Source organism: Lemur catta, chromosome 19 (assembly GCF_020740605.2).
Source record: "Lemur catta isolate mLemCat1 chromosome 19, mLemCat1.pri, whole genome shotgun sequence".
NCBI classification, from domain to species: domain Eukaryota; kingdom Metazoa; phylum Chordata; class Mammalia; order Primates; family Lemuridae; genus Lemur; species Lemur catta.
This window is the reverse complement of record NC_059146.1, coordinates 18,156,016-18,176,200: the sequence shown is the minus strand read 5'-3', so window position 1 is coordinate 18,176,200 and position 20,185 is coordinate 18,156,016. Positions and strand designations below refer to the sequence as shown.

The window sequence follows — 20,185 nt, the reverse complement described above, 5'->3', positions numbered from 1 at the left end:
AAAAATCCAGAATGTGGTTAATTCCACAGAAAAAAAATTTACCTGGTTTCAATAAATAAATCTGAATAAAAGGAAAAAGCACATGTTGGTGAAATCCATAAATTATGAGACTTAAGCATATATTAACCAAAATGCAAGGTGTGAACTTTGCTTGGACCCTAATTTCAATAAACAAAATGTAAAAGCAGTTGGCACAATTGGGGTAATCTAAACACTAGATATTAATATTTGATGATATTAAGGAATTATTCCTAATATTTTAGGTGAATTAATGATTTTGTAGTTATGTATTTATTTTTTTCAAGAACCCAATGTTTTAGGATGTAGTTATGTATTCAAAAGTCATCTTTTTTTCCATTGTATGTTTTTTTTCCAATAGGTGTTGGTAACCTTATGTATTGGTTTTTAAACAGCTTGAGACAATTCACATACAATTCACTCCAACTGTATGATTGAATGGTTTTTAATATACTCACAATTTTACAACCATCACTACAATGAATTTTAGAACATTTTCATCAACCCCCAAAAGAAAGCAGTTTCTCAAACTTCCATTCACTTGAATTTCCCTCCAATATCCCCCAGCACTAAGCAACACTTTGTGCCTTTGGATGTGCCTACTCTGGGAGAAAAAAAAAAGCATTATCTTTTAGAAATATATTCTTAGGTATTTATGGATGGAAATATGTGTCTGGGATTTGCTTCAAAATAATCCAGTGTTGGAGGCTGGGAGTGGGTGTGGATAGATTAAAATATAAAATACTGTCAATGAAGCTGAGAGTGATTGATGCCTGCGTGAAACGTAGCATTTCATTACACTATTCTCTTTATCCTTGTATGTTTGAAATTTTCTATAATAAAAACAAGGTTGCTGTTTGCTAGCCTGGTAGAAGAAAAAAAACAAAACAACAAGATCATTCATTATCTCATAATGAAAAGTCTCTGAGGTGGGTTTAAACACTATTAATGAAGTGGCTCAAGGAAGATTCCATCACTGACTCTGGTTCTTTCCATCTTTCTGCTCTGCCATTTTCAGCATGTTGACTTTGCCTCCTGGGCTGGCTTCCTCATGGTGCCGGTGTGGTTGTGACAGTTTCACATATCACATGCAGACAACACTGTCCAGAGGCAACAAAAGGGGACACATTGCTGTCTTTTGTCCATCTTTAAGACTAAAGGAAACTTTCCCAGAAACCCCCAGCAGACTTATTTCTCCTTGGCCAGAATGCCCTTGCTAATTCAATCACACAGGAAAAGGCTTGAGACCACTCTGATTAGCTTAGAATCTAAGATCCTCCCTTTCGGAGTTAAATAGATTGTAGACTTCCTGGAAGAATCTACAAATTGCAGGGCCATGTTAGCCACGTATGAAATAATCAAGTAAAAATGTGATGGCTGTTGGGTAAAGCCACTGATAAGGTCAACCCCAGGAGGGTCAAGGCAAGCAAGGCTGGTTACAGATATATTCGAGCAGGTCCAGAATGCTTCTCGCTTGTCTGGCAGAAGTAGCAAAATTTCCTTGTGGTCTCCCTCCTTGAACAGCCAGGACTGGACGCAGGTGGTTGGTCTCACACTCCTAGCCGACAAGTGAGATTGAATATACCAACGATGGCCATACCATATACAATAATAGAACTCTGACCCACAACCTCTGCAGCAATAGGCCCCAGTCAGAACTTGGTCACTTAACTGCCAGCTTCCCTATTTTTTGTCTATGTCCCACTTAGGAGCAATCAGAGAAAGCCAAATATGCTTCCCGAAACAATCACATAGGATGAGTCGCTTCTAGTTAGCGTGCTTCCAACTTCCCCCCTTAATACACTCCGACCAGGGCACACCTGGCCTTCCCTTTTTGTCACTGCGAAGCTTTCCCATTCCCTTACCTGCCTCTGAGTCTTTGCAAACGCAAGGGGAGGAGTTGGACGCCCTTGCGCCTCGGGCTCTGAGTAGGCAGCTCTGGTGGTTCTCCTCGGGCCGTCTCCGTTTCGTCCCCCGGTGGTCCGGGCGCTGCAAGTCTCCACCAGAAACGGCCTCGCAAGCCCCGTCCAGACACGACCTCGACGCCGGCCGCGACCTCCACATTCTCGGCCTCGGCCGCTGCATGAGAACTAGAGCCGCCTGTTCCCGGGGACAAGCGGAACAGGCGCGCCGCAGGGAAGAGCCGCAGGTAGCCAACTTTCCAGCCCGCTGCGGTCAAAGGGAAAAACCCCACTGCATCATAGCCGGCCTCCAGCTCCCGCCCACTTCGACATCGCCGCAGCTGCCCGAGCAACGGCTGTCGGCGCGCAGCCTCCTGGGAGTTGTGGTTCGTTGCGCCGAGCCAGGCACTTCCGCCGCCCACCGGAAGCACCGCCATTCCCCGGCGCGCGCAGGTAAGCCTGGTTTCCGAAGCTGGCGAGGAGTTTTCGCGGTTAGCTGTTGTCACAGGGAGAGGAGGACGGGGCCACACACACCCGAAGTGACCCGGGCTGCGCCAGGGGAGCGAGCCGTGTCTGCCGGAGTCTCCTGCTGCGTGGCCGGGGGCTGATAGGGCCGGGGTTCCCCTGGCTGCTCCTAGGACCGGCCGGGGCTGGTCTGGTGGAAGCTGTTTTCAGAGGCGGTCCTAGGTAGGGATCTAGCGGCAGTACGTTGTCAGTCCCCAGCTGGTGTTGGGGTTTCAGGCCGGCGTACGAGGACCCGAGGGCTGTGCAACTGGGCTGGCCTCTCATGTCCCCTTTTATCTCCCTCAGTTCATCGTCCCGGCTCATCCTCGGGAGGTGCACCGTGCACCAGGTGGTGGCGAAGAGCCTGGCGGCGGCAACGCGCAAATGAAGCCTACTGCATACCCCCGGCATCCCACCTCCAGGACGTGGACCTTGAGCTCAGTTTGAAGGGAAAGTACGTGTTTTCCAGGTGAACAAATGATTAAGGCCAGTCTAGGCAAAGCGGGGGGGAACTGGGGTATTGGAGGCCTGTACTGGTTGAGTGTTGCTGGTGTGCCTGAATTAGAGACTGCAGAGATGAGCAGGATAGTGTGTGTGTGGAGAGAACAGGGATGTTGTGATCTGTGAATGAAAGACCAGGGTTCCATTTGTGCTCAGGTGAGACTTAATGGGACCTTACAAGGCAGTGCTATTGAGGAAGGCACAGGGTTGGATTTTAAAGAGCCTAAGAAGATAGAGGAGCATCTGGTTGTGGAAATAACTCAATGTAAGGAGGGATGCCAAGGGAAGAGAAAGAGCTGAAGAAGACTCTTTTCCAGCATGGAGCCAGTGTGGAGGTCACAGTGCAAGGGAGATGAGGAATTCCTGGTCAGTCTTTGTGTTGAGTTGAGGAGCTGTGGATGACATAGCTGGATGTGGAGGAGGGGATGGCAGTGGCAGGAAGCCTAGGAGGCCTGGACTGGACATGAAGTTCCAGCCCTGCAGCCGGAGGGATCCTGCCAGACCAGTCTCCTCCCAGGTCCATCATGAGGAAACAAAGGGGAGTTTTATGTCCAAATACAATCATTATGGCTAAATTTGTTGGGCCCGTTCTGCATGTCAGCACAATGTTAAGCTCTGTAAATGCAACTTATTCAGTCCATTCAGCTTCCTCATGAGGCAGGGCTTGCTATTCCAGATGTCTACAGATGAGGAAACTGAGGCCTCTGTAAGTGAGGAAACAGGAGGCCTATTCAGGGTTCTGCAGTGGCAGGTGGTGGAACCAGGACCTTGAAAGCAGGCTGCAGAGTGAGTGTTCCCAGCCCTCCCCACTGGATGCCTCCAGACAAAGAAGGACAAGGTCAGAGGGCAGAGATAGACACAGGCAGTGGGAGATTCCCCAGGTGGGCAGCCTTCTCGGGTGTGGTGTACGTTTGTGCGTGAGTGTGTGTGTGTGTGTGTGTGTGTGTGTGTGTGTGTCTGTGCTAAAGGGTGAGAAGGTAGAGAATGCATGGGCAGGGTAAGGAGGGGGAGACTGGGAGTGTTGGTCCCTCTGTCAGGGGATCAGCTGAGAGGAAGAGGAAGAGCGGGGTGGGTACAGGGATGTGGATTCATCTTGACCAGAAGGAAAAATTCTCACCTCAAAAGTTGAGGGGACATACTAGGACATGCAGGCCTGGAGGAGTTTGTGCTCTAGGAAGTTGGCAGAGTCTAGGGTTATCCCTTGGAGTGAATTAAGAGGCAGGTTTGTCTGCACAGAGAAGACAGTGGCGGGAGGTAACTGGAGTGAGAGCATGGGCAGCTGTAAAGGGATGGAGATTGAGTGGATATTGGTGTTCCTGAAGTCTCATACCACCCAGGACTCGGAAACCCACAGTGGTAGACAGAGAGGGTAGTTGGAACATGAGGCAGATTGCACAGAGCAACCAGGTCAGAGAGGCCAAGAGGTGGGCCTAGGGCCAAGGATGCCAAGAAAGAGAAGGGACAGTGGGCTGGGCTGGGGTCTGATGGAGGTAGTGGCAGTGTGTTTAGGGCCACGGGCTATGAGCTTTTAACTTCCTACTCCCCAGCCATGAGGCCTTAATTAAGTTTTCTCAAGCTTTTTCTGCCTCAGTTTCCTCATCCACAAGACAGGGAAAATACTGATAATCACCTTTGTGGGGTTGCAAGGAGAATCAAATTCATGAATTCAGTCAAAGGACAGGGTGCAGTGTCTGGCCCATAGGAGGTACAGCCTAAGAGGTCATGGATTCTGACAGGCAGGAAGTGCAGGGCAGGAGGCTGGGGTCGTAGGCCCCACTGGATTTTAGTTCATGTGTCTTTAATGCAGAGCAGCTTTTCACATTTATCAGCTGTGCAGTTTATTTTATTGTGAACTGCCTGTTTGTCACTGTCTGTCACTTGCTCCTCTTCTCTCTCACAAGTCTTTATTTTCATTAAAGAAGCTTAAATATACTTTTGTCATGTTCAAAAAATAATTTGGTTGAGAATTCTTACAAGAAAAAATAATTCTGGTGGTATTTTTTATTGAATTTACAGATTAAATTTAGGGAGGAATTAACTGTTTTTTAAGATAATATTTGGTGTTTAAATCCAAGAGCAAAGGGAATGGACCTGTCACACACTGATGGATAGAGCCATAGTAATATAAATGGCAATAACGTTTTGCAGGAACTTGGGCAATATTTACTGTGATTTTAAAATGCAGCCTTCCTTTGACCTTGCAGTTCTACCTCTTAGCATTTTTCTTTAGGAAATAAATACACAAATGTGCAAAATATATGCAAAGAGATTTGTTATCCACTGTTTGTAATAGCCAAAAAACAAAAAACAGGGAAACCCTAAATGTCCATAAAAATAAATTACGGTACATGTGTGCAATGGATTATCAGATAGCTACAATAAAGTAAACAATTGATGAATATATAGAGGTGTGTAATGGAGTCCAGCAAACATAATTGAAAAAGACTACCAAATAGGTGTATGTTGACTCTATATGTGTGTCTGTGTGTATAAAGATGAAACACATATTTTATTTTAGCTGGACACAATGGCATATGCCTGTAATCCCAGCACTTTGGGAGGCCAAGTCAGGAGATTCACTTGAGGCTGGTAGTTTCGGAACCAGCTTGGGTGATATAGCAAGACGCTGTCTCTGCAAAATTAAAAGAAAAAAAAAAAATAGCTGGGTGTAGTGGTGGAGGTCTGTAGTCCTAGCTACTAGAAAGGCTGAGGCAGGATTGCTTGAGCCCAGGAGTTTGAAGCTACAGTGAGCTATGATGACACTACTGCACTCCAGCATGGGTGACACAAGACCCTGTCTCAAAATAAAGAAAAAAAGATGATTCATATGTTTTATCTTATAAAATATAAAAGAAACACATGCTTTTAGATGCAAGTAACATTTCTGGAAAGATATACAATAGTTCACAGCATTGTTTTTTGGAAATGAGACAGAGTATTCGGCCTTTTTATCTTGCACTTTTGTTTTTTATATAATGAATATGATATTTTTGTAACTTTTAAGAAAGTTAAAATTAAAAACTTTTTAACATTCCTCATGAATATTATTTACTGAAAAACTTAATTTAAAGGTTTTGGCTGGGCGCAATGGCTTCCACCTGTAATCCACAGATTGCTTGACCCTTGCCATTGAGAGTTTAGGCTACATCCATATTTTTTTTTCTCCACTATCACGTGATTAACATCTTTAGCCTTAACATTTGTTCCATCTTTTTGGTGATGGGATTTCTAGACTTGAGGCCTTGATGATTCAGGTGGTTTTATGCATTGCCAAGCTGTTTTCCATTTGTACCAGCTTCCCTTCCCAGCAGCTCTCATCACCACGCTCAGCCTGCATTTGGGGTTCTTGTTTCTTTTTGGTAAGGTTAGGCAGTTTCCCAGGTGTTTGTTTACTCAGTTGTGACTTCGGGGTTCAGACCCCTTCACTTTTATCTGCTACTGACTTTTACAGGAAAATAAAGAGATAGAAATGCCCTCCTAGAGCTTTTCTAGCCTCAGCTCACCCATTTCTCAAAACAAATCATAAAGAGATGAAAGAAATAAATGAAAAAGGCACTCAGCAGAAAAGCTTCTGGGCTTCAGAACAATTAAAGAACAAGTTTGTGTTGTCTTAAGGTAAAAATTTTTTTAGATTTGTTACAGGTGCCACAGCACACTAATAACACTGGGCAAGCAGCTTGCTCGTCCCTGGCAGCATTTGCCAACAAGTTTTTCAGCAAACAGGGTTGGGGCACTGTGGCTCTGATTTCTTATTGGGGCCATGTCTCTGGTGCAGCCTAGCTTGGAAAATGGCTCATCTCTCAAGCCACAGGAGCCAGACCCTCACCCCCATCAGCTTCCTAAAGGGCCGCTGCAAGCCACAGCTGGAGGGCCACACCCACCATCACTTTGCTTTGCCTCCTGCTCCTCAACCATGGAGATGTTCATGCTGCTTTTTATCCTCCTTGTGTTTCTTATGTGCTTGCATTTTGTATCTTAAATGTGGTTGGAACAGAGTTCAGAGTTCACGTCAGTGTGTGAACTTATACCAGAAGCCCAGAGCTTCATTTGCATGGCCTCTAATTGGCTTGGGAGCAGAGTTAGCAAGATAAGGAGCATGCTTGTGGATGGTGAAGCACCTGGGGATGTCTGGGGGTGGAGCTAGTGGAATCAGGGAGCTGAAACATGTTCCTCATGACTAAATGTCATGTGAGGTCTGCAGCCAGTGTCTAAACCAGCCTTTTTGGGTGATTTTAATCTGGAAAGGGACTTCTGGGTCTTGTGGAAGAATTTAGACTTTCACCCAAGGGCAGTGGGAAGCTGGCATTCCAAAGGGTAATGTGATACAAGCTTTTTTCTGTAGTGGTCCCTGTGACTTCCTGAGAGAAAGGAAAGAAGGAGGCAGGACCCCTCCAATCTACTGTGGTAACCCCAGCAGGAAACAGTGACTGGGTCAGGCAGTGGGGGCTGGATGTGTGCAGCAGCTCAAGGTGCTTGAAAGGTGGGTCCCAGCTCTTTGTTGTTGACAGAGTGTGATGGGTGTTAATGGGAAAAAAACCAAACTCTGTAAAATAATTTTAAAGAGATTTATTCTGAGCCAAATTTGAGGATCATGACTCAGAGCCACGCCCAAGAAGCGTCATAAATCAATACATGGGAGGCATACATTGGTTTGGCCCAGAAAGGTGGGCCATCTCAAAGGTGGGGGGGCTTAACAGGCTATAGGTGGGTTTAAAGATTCTTTGACTAGTAATTGGTTAAAGACATGAAGCTTTGTCTAAAGGCTTGGAATGTTTTAACATAAGGAGCTCTTTATCAGAGATAAGCCACTGGACATGCATTTGTTGTATAAGTGGAGGACCTGCAGGTTTGTCTTGCATACCCTTAGGCTTGTTAATGGGTTACAAAGGATGTCTCCAAGAAGGGAGGGGAGCATGATGAGGCATATCTGACCTCCCTCCTCATGGCAGGCAATTTAGTTTTAGGATATTCCTTGGCCAAGAGGGGGTCCATTTAGTCAGCCAGTCGGGGGTGAGCCTTGAGATTTTATTTTAGTTCACATGGGAATGCCTGCAGCAGGTGTCAGGGAATACTTCCAGTATCCCTGCTCAGCTCCTGTAGACAGACCACTTGGGATGCACTTCTCACCCTGGATATATGTGGGTTTCTGGCCCAGTTCCTCATCCACCTCCCGCTTTGTCAGGATCATTGTGGTGACATCAGACCCACCTGACATTCTCCCCATCTCAAGATCCTCTGCCATGTTTCTGGAGTCCCTTTTGCCATGTGAGGCAACATTCTCACATTCACAGGTTCTAGGGATTAGGATGCAAGCCGTTCCTCATCAACCACAGTCATGATAAAAAAGACTCCAGAGCCCTGATCAGCGCACAGAAGGAGGGTCAGCTATGGTGGTCAAAGGAGGGCAGTGTAGAAGAGCAGGTAGACACAGGTTTGGTGGTGGTATGTTGGTGGGGGGCCTTCTGCATGGGCTCTTTTTCTGGTGCATGGGAGATATTTCTTCTGAGGGTTTGCTCAGAGGTTATCTCCCAGCTATAGGTCAGGGGCCACACCTTTCATTGGAATATGCAGCATTTGGACAATCCGGGCCTGCTGCATCAGCCCTCCACTGCACACTCCATGTGATAGGTGTGTGACTTACCTGTGGCCATTCCAGCATTGTAGATGGAGGGAGCTTCCTTTTGGGGGTATGGGTAATTTTGAGTAAGTCTGATGTTGAGAGTTAGGTAAATGTGTACTCACACCAACTCTAAAAGGCTTGCAAGCTAAACATTTTGTCACAGGTTTATGTTATGCCTTAAACGTTTTTTAGTGGTGTGTTAATGTTCCTCTCTCCATCCTCCCCACTTCACCCCAGCTTGTTATCTGATAGCAATTCTAATCATTCTCCATTTAGTTTCTTAATGTGTTTATTGGTGCCTTATCTGTGCTGGCCCTGGCACTGAGGTTGGAGGATACAATCCCTGCATTGTGAAGTCTTTTCTGTTTCAGCATTGACTTACTGTTCCACCCCCCCCCTCTTTTTTTCTAGTTATTCTTGGAAGACTTGAGTCCTCAGTTTGCCTGAAGAATGTTAGGTGTCTGTTCGGAAGAGGGATTGGGATCTGCCATGAAGCTTGTGCCTGGAGGGGAGAGTGTCCCTACAGAATTAAGCTTAGGAAAGGAGTTCTCAGACCCCAGAAGTATTTGAGAGCAATAGAGTTCTCAGAAAAGATCGCCTGGGAAATGAATAGTCACTGGGGCAATGTGGTTCCATCAGCCACAAGTGTTCAGGCCGCTTTGAGGCCCTGGCCCAGTTTAGACACTTGGTCAGAAGTTGTTCCCCATCACCCTTGGGGAGCTTAGGACCTGAACGAAGCCTCAGTACCTGGACAGCTGCAAAGAGGGGATGACTCTGGTGGAAGAGGTTTCCCAAGCCTTTGAAGCAAAAGGTGAGAACTGCCCAAAAAATAAGGCGTGGAGAAAGCAAGATTTCCACAACACATGGCTTGATGCTTGATTTTTCCGGGAAAATGGGTTTTTTCGAGAATGTGGGATAAGAAAAATGCCAACATTCAAACCTAGAAGGATAACAAGTGTCCACCTGCAGGAAGTAATGAGTCAGAGTGTTTGGTGTCTACAGGGGTTTGGTGTCTACGGGGGCTCTCCTTATGTGCCCAAATGGGAGTTGTTTCACTTTTCAAGGGGGTCAGAGTTCAAAGTTCTTTCTGAACTGGAAAGCGCTATACTGATGAGAGGCACCCTCTGGTGGAGGTGGAGCTAGTGTTGCTGGTACGGGCAGAGGTGCTGGCATGAGGTGCACTTCTGGGACATCCAGTCCTCTCGGGTGACCAGTGACTGCAGAGAGACGTGTACACCCAGGCAAGGGTGGGGGTCAGAGGTAGGGAAGGGTTTGGTGCAGGAATCGAGGGGGTTTTGCCAGACTCACAGTGGGACAGTGATGTGACTGCAGCCAGAATATCAGATGAACAGGAGTGTGGGACATTTGGTGATAGGCCTGCTCTGGTAGTGGGGCAGCATCCCAGAACCCCCAGCTTGGACCAGGGCAGGGCCTGCCTGGAAGACACCCCCAAGCCAGGGAGAGGTGCCATGCTGTGCTCCTGGGCACATCATACCCTCCTTGTCCCTACTCCCCCGTTGTTTTTTTCTGAAACCAGCTATGGTTTCATTGTGGTCTTTTAAATTGTACAGTTGTTTACACAACCAGCCTCCACCTCCCCTTACTAAGTCTCTTGAAATGACAGGAAAGGTGGGCCCCTGCTTTGACTGTGGAGTGGCCGTGTGTCTGGGCTTGCAGCTGAGATGGCAGCACACCCTGGGCACTTACCCTGCACCTGCAGCAGCCCAGGTCCACACCAAGCATGATGCCTGTTCTTGCACCTGGGGCCCCCTTGGCTCCCTTGGAGGACCTCAAGGCCTCAGTGGAGAGGCAGAACTGGTACCTCCCCTTGACCCAGGTGGGGGTGGTCCCAGGGCGTGGGTGCTGAGGTGAGGCTGAATCCCTGCTTATTCCTCCACCCAGCCCAGCCTGCTGAGGACCTCTTCTCTTGTTACAGCAGCCTCTCCAGGTCTCAGGAGGAAATGGAAGCACATTCCTGGCCAGTCCCACCCAAGGTGAGTAGGGGGACCTTCGCTCTCAGTGCATCAGCGTCCTCAGACATAAAATGGATCCAGGAATAGCACCTGTCTCCCCCGGCTGTCACATGTGAAAACTCTGTGATGCTGGCTGGTGCTTCCTGGTGACACCACTGGCCTCCCTATAGTGAAGCACCTTACTTGTCTCCTGCATGGACAAGCCAGGAGCTCCTTGGACCAGACCCTGCATGAGTTGTCTGCGCCTGGTTGGCTGGGCCAGGTCTCTGCTTTAAATATTTTGCTTGTGGTGGTTGCTCACCAGGCCCCTGAGGGCAGGTGGAGCTGACCTCTGTACCCAGGCAGCCACACTGGGCCCTCAGCCCTCACTAAGACCACTGGCAGTGGCCCCTTAAAGCACTATAGTCGCCTGAAGGGTCTCCCGTAGTTGGTTCATGGTGCAGCACTTGGGGTGAAGCACAGGGCCTGACCTCACTGGCAGCACAACAGCACATGCATTGCCTGGGTGCCAGGGGGCTGGTGCTCCTCATGTCTTGTGAGACTCCCCCATGCTGGGGGTGGCTTCATAGCCATGTCATGGCAGCACATGCCAGAGAAGTTCAAGGATGCGTCCAGGTGTCTAGCCAGTAAGTTGTGAAACTGAGACACCAACTCAGGCCTGTCCCCCAAGGCCAGGGCTGTTAGCCCCTTGCCTCCTGGCCTTCCAAGTAGGGTCAGTAAGTGTATTCTATTCTGTAAAGGGCCAGATGGTAACTACAGTCACTGATCACTCAATGATGGGGATGTGTTCTGAAAAATGCATCATTAGGCAATTTTATCATTGGGTGACCATCATAGCATGTATTTAAACCTAGGTGGTACTGCCCTCACCTGTACCTCCTAGGCTACAAGCCCGTACAGCATGTTCCTATACTGAGTACTGTGGGCATTTGTGTATCCAGACATAGGAAAGGTATGATAAAAATACAGTATAAAAGATGAACCTGAATAGGACCCTTATCATGAATGGAGCTTGAGGGATAGAAGTTGCTCTGAGTGAGTCAGTGAGTGGTGAGTGAATGTAAAAGCCTAGGATGTTACTGCACATTACTGTAGACCTTATAAACAGTATATTTAACTACATAAAGTATATATAAAACATTTTTAATAATTAACCTTAGTTTACTGTATCTTTTTTACTTTATAAACTTTTTAATTTTTAAGCTTTTTGACTCTTTTGTAATAACACTTAGCTTAAAACACAAACACATTTTACGGCTGTACAAAAATATTTTCTTTATATCCTTACTCTATAATCTTTTTTCTATTAAAAAATCTTTTTTTTTAACATTAAAATAATTCTGCTACAAACTAAGACACAAACACACACATTAGCTTAGGCCTACATGGGGTCAGGATCATGAGTGTCACTGTCTTCCGCCTCCATGTCTTACCCCCCCTGGGAAATCTTCAGGAGCGATAACATGGGTGAAGTTGTTGTCTCTTAAGCTAACAATGCTTCTGGAATACTTCCTGAAGGGCCTGCCTGAGGCTGTTTTACAGTTAACTTTTTTTTTTTTAATGCAGAAGATATACACTGTAAAATAATGACAAAAAATAGAGTAAATACATAAACCAGTATGGTCATTTATTATCGTTGTCAAGTGTTATATACTGTACATTATGGTATGTGCTGTACTTCTATAGGACTGACAGTGTAGTAGGTCCTCCTCTTCTTCCCATCCCTCTCCCACTTTCCCCTCCCTTTAAAAATGTAAAGTCTGTGGTTAGCTATGTTAGCTCACGGTGTTGTAACAAAATGCCACAGATGGGTGGCTTAAGCAACAAAAATTTATTTTTGCACAGTCCTGTTGAGTGGAAGTCCAAGATAGATGCCAGCATGGTCAGTGTCAGGTGAGGGCACTCTTCCTGGCTTGCAGATGGTGATTGTCTTGCTGTGCCCTTGCATGGGGTGGGATGGGGTGGAGGTGAAGAGAGCGCCCTCTGGTGTCTCTTCTTCTTATCTCTTGTAAGGACACCAGGCTCATTAGATTAGGGCCTCATCCTCAAGACCTCATTTAACCCTAATTACCTCCTTAAACGCTCCATCTCCAAATAGTCACGTTGGGAGTTAATGGCTTCAACATATGAATTTGGGAGGACACACTTCAGTCCATGGCATTAGCCTTCTGAAAACACACCACAACCCAGATCTGTCCCATGGGCTATTTGCCCATCCCTGATTTAGAGCAAATCTGTGATTTTGTAGCGAGTGTGGGGGTGGGGATCTCCTAGTGGGGTTCCTGTCATTTCCAGTCCAGAAGTCAGGATCACTAGTGTGACTGGCAAAGTAAAAAGTATACACTGTGAACATGTCCGTTTGGGCTGCTGTTACAAGAAACATTGGGAAACTTATAAACAACAGAAATTCCTGCTCGTGTTTTGGAGGCTGGGAAGTCCATGATTAAGGTACCAGCACATTTGGTGCCTGGTGAGGCCTGCTTTTGCATAAATGATGCCTTCTCTGTGTCTTCATATGGTGGGAGGGGCAAGCAGGTTCCCTCAAGCCTCTTACAAAGGAATTGCCTCCTACAGCTCGCACCTCATAACACCGTCACATTGGATATTAGTTTCCAACATGGGAATTTGGGGTGGCACCAACATTTAGACCATAGCAGGAGCCTACGTGTGAACACGTGGGCCTGGGTCTGTGTTTCAGGCATCCGTGAGCTTTGAAGATGTGGCTGTGACCTTCACACAGGAGGAGTGGAGACAGTTGGACCTGGCCCAGAGGATGCTGTACCGCAATGTGACTCTGGAGACCTATGGCCATCTGGTCTCCCTGGGTAAGGTGGGCTCTGCCCGTGGCAGGAGGTTTCTGCCTGTGGGACTCAAAGCTGTAGCAGTTCTGAAGGTGTTCCTGGGTGCGCTGGAACACTCTGGAAGCAGGTCCCAGGCATTGCCACTTGTTCTGCCCTGGGGCAGGTCTGTGACTTGTCATCCTGCCAGTGGGGAGTTTCCTAGGCATGGCCTTGGGGGCTGCGGGTGGGCTCAGGACCATGCTGTTTCATTTCCAAGCCTGTGTCTTTCTCCCAACCAGGGCTTCTGCTTTCCAAGCCAGAAGTGATCTCCCAGCTGGAACAAGATGACCTGTGCAGGGTGGGGCAGCCGCCTCCCCGAGGTGAGAGCAGGCTCTGTGAGAAGCAGCTCAGCAGCTGATGACAGGCCAAGAACTATCCACGGAGCCAGGGGTCTAAGGACGGAGCCTTTGGGGGAGCTTCCCTGGGTGTTCCCTGATGCCTGTGGCCGAGCTGAGGCAGCCACATTCCCATCTGGGTCCACCTATCCTGAAGGGAATCACATTGTTATCATCAGACGTTTTTCAAGCATGAGTTTGCACCTAGTCTTGTCTCCCCTGTGGCTGTTACTGCTTAGCTGCCTTGTCTGTTTTTCTGGTTTGGGGGTCTTCAGGCCCCCTCATCCTGTCCTCCACCCAGGCCAGCAGCTCCTGGGACTTCCCTTCAGGCCCAGCCATTGCCCTGTGGTTGAGCGTCACCCCTTCTCTGGGAGAACCTGCACATCCAGGGAGTGGCAACAGCCCCTCCCTCCCAGAAGAACCCTTTCCTGGGCCCATCTTCCCACCTCTTCTCATCCCATGGAGCCTCCTGTGTCCTAGGGTGCCATCTTAACTTCGGTGCTTTATTTTCTCAAATCTTTATCAAGCTATAGCTCACATACCATGTAGGTCACCGTTTAGAGGATGTAATTCATGGCCTCTAGTGTATTCCCAGAGTTGTGGAACCCTCCGCCAATGTTGGAACATGTTCCTCATCCCAGCTAATTGTTTTGTTTTTAATTAACAGACCACTTAGCAAAGTGCATCATTTGTATCCTTCACACCACCCTCTCACATTTTCCCCAGGTTGGAGACATTGAATTTATCTGAACTTATCTTGAGTTTTCCTTCCCTTTCTTACCTTGTCACTCTCTTGCCTGCTGCCTCTTATTTCTTCCTCTGAAGATGCACCCACAGGTGCTTGCCTTCTCCCTCCTCCCTGTGCCACGCCTTGCACACCCTGCCTCAGGCAACATCATTCTGAAGTGTTTGCTGTCAGTGTCTCTCATCTTGGCTGGCCTGTGTGGACACTCTGGCTTCCTCATTTCACTCCTCTGATGGAGATGCTGCTGTCCTTATTCCGGTTTTTAATAGCCAGGCACAACCTGGGCACATCTCAGCCACCCAAAGACTTCCTCCATGCTTCTCGTCCTCAGATACCCCTTCATTGGGTCATTGTTTCATTTGAAAATGTCCTTCCCCCAGGGATTCTGAGGTGTCTTCCTAGAGGAACCACAGAGATTTGGGGATGAGAACCGTGTTGGGTGTGAGGGGTGCTCGGTGTAGGTGAGAACCTTGTCCAAGAGGGAAAAAGGTCTTTGACATGAAGGGATCGTCCTCCCAGAAGTCAAGGGATGGTGGGAGAGTGTGGTTAATGTTTGCCAAATGGACAGTCCTTGCTTTTTGGAGGCTCGTGAAGCATGGGGACTTGAGCACAGGCCTTGAATAGTGTTAGCCGTGGGTAGCTGCATGGCCAGAGTGGTCAGAATGACAAATGAAGGGGAAACCGTGGATGACCCAGACGAGGATCCTGAGCTGAGAGCCTCTTAACACTCGTTTTTGGAAGCCAGATGTCTTCACCAGAGAGAGGAATCTCCATTAGGACAATAACAAGGATGGCGAGGTCAACAGTGTTGTGTGCTTACAGTGCCAAACACCGTGCAAGGTTCGAACACTAACTCATTAATCTCAGAGTAAACCTTGAAAGCTGAGTGTTTTCATTACTGGCTTACTGCCCAGGAAAATGAAGCTTCAGACAGTCTAAAGACCTGTCCGAAGTGTCAGGTGGGGAAGGCCAGCTGCAGCCAGTCAGCCCATGTGGCTGCTTCAGGACCAAAACACTCTTCTGCAGAGTCTGTGGGATCAGTTCTGGAGTGGTTGCAGAGTTTTTTTCTGTGAGCAGCCTGAAGAAATGGGAGAATTAGTGCATTAAGAATATTATGTCATCTTGCTTTATTCTCTTGTTTTTATAAAAAGAATATTACATCAGTTTTGATGTTTGAGATGTATGAGGTCCAGAACTGGAACATAAGACTGAGATTCTAGGACAAAGCACTAGTTAAGGTGCTCTCTTAGTTTCCTGTGGCTGCTGTAACAAATTACCATTAGTCTGGTGTCTTAAAACAGTGCAGATTTCTCCTTTTAAAGTTCTGGAGGTCAGAAGTCTTAAATTAGTATCACTGGGTTGAAATCAAGGTGTCAGCAGAGCTCTTCTCCCTCTGGAGGCTCCAAATGGGAAATCTGTTCCTTACTTTCCGTCTTCTGTGGAATGTGCCATTCCTTGTGGGGCCACATTTCCAATCTTCAAGTCTCCCTGTGTTTTGACTTCTCATCACCTTCTCTGTGCATATCAAAATCCCTTTGCCCCTCATCACAGGGACTCTTGTGGTTGGCTTTAGGGCCCACATGGATAATCCAGGATAATTTCCCCATCTCAGGATCCTACACTTAGTTACATCTGCAAGGTCCCTTTTTCCAAAAAGGTCACATTCATAGGGACCAGGGGATTAGGACATATGTATTTTCTTCCTATGGTGAATGGCCTTACACCTGGCAGACAGAGTTCTTTCTGTGGATTTCCGCTTTGCTTGTGTTTCACACTTTACCACTGCTTTCGTGTTTGCTGATCCATCCATTCTCAGCGGTTGCCCTCATCCCGCCCTCCCTCTCTAATGCTTCTGTGGTAACACAGGCTTTCTGGATTTCTTTCAGACTGCAAGGCTACACTTGAAAAGAAAAGTTCAGCTTCTGAGAAAGGTAACACTAGGGAAGAACCATCCCACCACATGGAAATGAATCACTGCATTCAGGGTGAGCACCCCTGGCCAGAGCCTTTAGGAAACATGCAGGACCAGAGGGACTGTCTAGAAGAAGCCCAGGAGGAATCTGTGAGGCAGAGTCCCACCTTGGAGGGACTGTTTGCTGAAGGGGAACATCGTGAGCATGAACTTAGGGTAGGTCATCGTCTACGTTTAAGCCTTCTACCTCCAACATTACCTACAAATGAACATTTCCAGAAACTCAATGCACAGGTGAAGGGGTTGAAACAAAATTCAGTTTTCATTACTCATGAGAAAGCCTGGGCAGATCTGAAGCCCTGTGAAAATTGTCAGTGTGCCAGAGCCTTCTGTCAGAGTATCTACTTGAGTAAACTTGAAAACGTTGAGACAGGAAATAAAACTCCGTGTGAATATGTTGTCAGTAGTGACTCCCTCAAATTTGGTACCTCCCTTTGTTTTCATGGTAGAATTTTTTCAGCAGAACATAGCAGTGATTGTAAGGACTATGGAAACCTTTTCTGTCACAGCGTGTCTCTGAAAGAACACAAGCAGGTAGATTTTGGAGGAATGCAGTACGAGTGTGACAAATGTGGGGAAGCCTATTGTAAGGGTTTGTGCCTAGCACAAATGGAAAGAAGTGACGCTGGTGAGGCCCCCTTCAGATGTAAGGGTAGCTGTGATTCCTCCATGGCCTCATCTTTTAATGACTATAACATTATTCAGACTGGGAAGAAGCCATATGTGTGTAATCAGTGTGGAAAATCTTTCAGCTGTTGTTCTAAGCTTCTTATACACCAGAGAACACACACAGGAGAAAAGCCCTATGAATGTACTCAGTGTGGGAAATCTTTCAGCCAGAGCTATGACCTTGTTGTACATGAGAGGACACATACTGGAGAGAAGCCGTACAAATGCAACCAGTGTGGGAAATCCTTCACCCAGAGTTCCAAACTTATTAGGCATCAGCGAACTCACACTGGAGAAAAACCATATAAATGTCTTGAATGTGGAAGATCCTTCAGGTGGAACTCTAACCTCATTGTGCATCAGAGAATCCATACTGGAGAGAAACCTTATGAGTGCCCTCACTGTGGAAAGTCTTTCAGCCAAAGCTCTGACTTCATAGCACATAAAAGGACTCACAGTGGAGAGAAGCCTTATGAATGTAACCAGTGTGGAAAATCCTTCATTCGAAGCACTCAACTCATTAGGCATCTGCGAATTCACACTGGAGAAAAGCCGTACAAATGCAGTCAGTGTGATAAAGCCTTCACAGGGAGCTCGCACCTTATTGAGCACCAGAGAACTCATACTGGAGAGAAACCCTTTGAGTGTCATCAGTGTGGGAAAGCCTTCACAGGGAGCTCACACCTTGTTTCCCATCAGAGAATTCATTCTGGGGAGAAACCGTATGAGTGTAATGATTGTGGGAAATCTTTTCGTCAGCAATCTCAGCTGGTCGTGCATCAGCGGACACATACTGGAGAGAAACCTTATGAATGCAGTCATTGTGGCAAAGCTTTCAGCCAGAGGTCTCCCCTCATTGTACATCAGAGAATGCACGTTGGAGAGAAGCCCTATCAGTGTAGCATGTGTGTTAAGGCCTTCACTCAGCGATCGCGACTCATTGAACACCAGAGAACGCATACTGGAGAAAAGCCCTATGAATGTATTGATTGTGGGAAAGCCTTCAATGATCGGTCAACCCTTACTAAACATGAGAGAACACACACAGGAGAGAAACCCTATGAATGCAACCACTGCGAGAAAGCCTTTAGCCAGCGGTGTCAACTTACTAGGCATCAGCGAATTCATACTGGAGAGAAACCGTATGAATGTAATGAATGTGGGAAAGCTTTCAGTTACAATACATCCCTTATTCAACATGAGAAAGCTCATGGGCAAGAAACCCTATGAATAATCAAGATGGGAATGTTCCCTGCCAAGCCCTTGTTATTAGAAATTAGATGACCAAAGTGGGACTCTCAGAGTGGAGTCTAATGAGCGTGTAAGTCAGAATTGCCTGACGTGTACTGAAACTGCATGTTACTAAGCTTATCCCCAGCTTACTAAATCAGAGTTTCTAGTGGTAAGATCCGGGTATCTGCAGTTTCTGAAAGCAGCCTGTGTGATTTATTTACACACCAAAAAGTGTGTACTGTTGTCTTTAGATGAGAAGCTATGAATATGACCACTGATGAAAAGCTTTCAGTCAGAGGTGTTGGCAGCAGTTAGGAAACACAGGGTGGAGCTGTACTCTCCAGATGATATATTTAGTGAAAACAACAACCTATGAGGACCATGATCAGACACTGTCCTCATTTAACACATTCCTGGAAATGATGGTAGGCTGGAAAATATTTTTGCTGCAGAGCCCTGAAAACTCTAAACTACTACATGAGGAAGTTAGAGTTTAGTGATGAAATATGAAATCAGCCATCTTTGCTGTAAACCAGCAGTAAAGAACAAAAATTGAAGGAGGCCTGGGTCTGGGAACTATTCCACAGTGATTTTATTATTGGAATTAAAAGTAGACTGAGTATTTCAGAGAATCCGTTGTGCTTTAACTTAACTTTGTTGCTCAGGTAGATTCTAACCAGAACTGGTGGCATGTTAACATAGAAAATACTCACCAGGTGAAGTGAAAACAGGACCCAAAGTTGTGTGTACACAGAATGTTACAATCACATAAAGACATGCACACGTGTGGTCGGCTAAGTAGGTCCACTCAGCAACATGTTCACTGAAAGAAGGAAGTAAATCAACAGCAGTGAGGAGAGTGGGGGAGGCCGTCACTGCAACTTAAGCAAGATGGGAGCAGGTTGACGGGATGTAGCCTGGAGATGCAGAACGGGAAAGGCTGGGGCCAGAAACAGGTGAGGAGGGGCAGCGGTGGAGGTGTGGCCCCCAGCAGAGCTGTAGACTGACAGCCAGGTGGGAAAGCAGGGTTCTTCTGTGAAATGCACACTCTTCCCCATTTTTTTCTTGCTTGGCAGTAATTATCTGGCTGTGGGTAAGCAAAAAATAAAGTAGGGAAGGAGTTATGTGGTAAAAAGTTAGTCCAAGGGACTAGAGAATCTAGTGTCCTTTGCTTTAGTGCAAGGGCTGTCTTATTCTGGCATTTTAGGACTTTTATCCTAATAGCTGGTTCTTGCCATTTGTCACCCCAAAGCAAAGCATGCTGTTGAGCCATTCGCACCCGTCTGTTTATTGTCCCATCTGCTTTCTGGTGGCCTCTTTAATATCTGGGAGGCAGCAACGAACAAAGCCTCCAACGTGAAAGAAAGAATCTAAGCTAAAACAGGAAAACCAACCCTCAAAGAAAATGTTAAGAACCAAATATTTAAAATGTTCTGTTATTCTAAGAGTGAATGAAGAAAGGATTACAAATGAAAAATAACACAAAGCTTCTCTGGGGGGAACAAAAAAAATCTATGAGAATAAGAACACACTCTTTGAAATTAAAAGTAAAATTCTTGAACGACTAAATAAGAAAGTTAGGCAGCCGGGTATGATGGCTCACGCCTGTAATCCCAGCACTCTGGGAGGCTGAGGCAGGCGGATTGTTTGAGCTCAGGAGTTCGAGACCAGCCTGAGCAAGAGCAAGACCCCTTCTCTACTAAAAATAGAAAGAAATTATATGGACAGCTAAAAATATATATAGAAAAAATTAGCCAGGCATGGTGGCACATGTCTGTAGTCCCAGCTACTCAGGAGGCTGAGGCAAGAGCATAGCTTGAGCCCAGGAGTTTGAGGTTGCTGTGAGCTAGGCTGATGCCACGGCACTCTAGCCC

At 46.7% G+C, this 20,185-nt stretch overlaps 1 protein-coding gene across 6 annotated transcripts; it reads left to right on the top strand.

Annotated features, from left to right (window-relative positions):
- The first annotated feature begins 2,323 nt into the window (after positions 1-2,323).
- Positions 2,324-18,943, top strand: ZNF544 (zinc finger protein 544). 6 transcript variants are annotated; one of them, XM_045532920.1, is made up of 8 exons: positions 2,324-2,372; positions 2,730-2,877; positions 8,956-9,355; positions 10,169-10,362; positions 10,481-10,538; positions 13,216-13,342; positions 13,597-13,677; positions 16,324-18,943. In XM_045532920.1, the coding sequence occupies exons 4-8, from the start codon at positions 10,286-10,288 to the stop codon at positions 18,306-18,308; spliced, it is 2,328 nt and encodes a 775-aa protein (XP_045388876.1). In that variant the 5' UTR covers positions 2,324-2,372; positions 2,730-2,877; positions 8,956-9,355; positions 10,169-10,285; the 3' UTR covers positions 18,309-18,943. The 6 variants fall into 6 exon arrangements, with proteins under 6 accessions (XP_045388876.1, XP_045388877.1, XP_045388879.1 ...); XM_045532921.1 differs by having other exon boundaries at positions 2,730-2,892; XM_045532922.1 differs by lacking the exon at positions 2,324-2,372 and adding an exon at positions 2,379-2,606.
- The last annotated feature ends 1,242 nt before the right edge of the window (positions 18,944-20,185 follow it).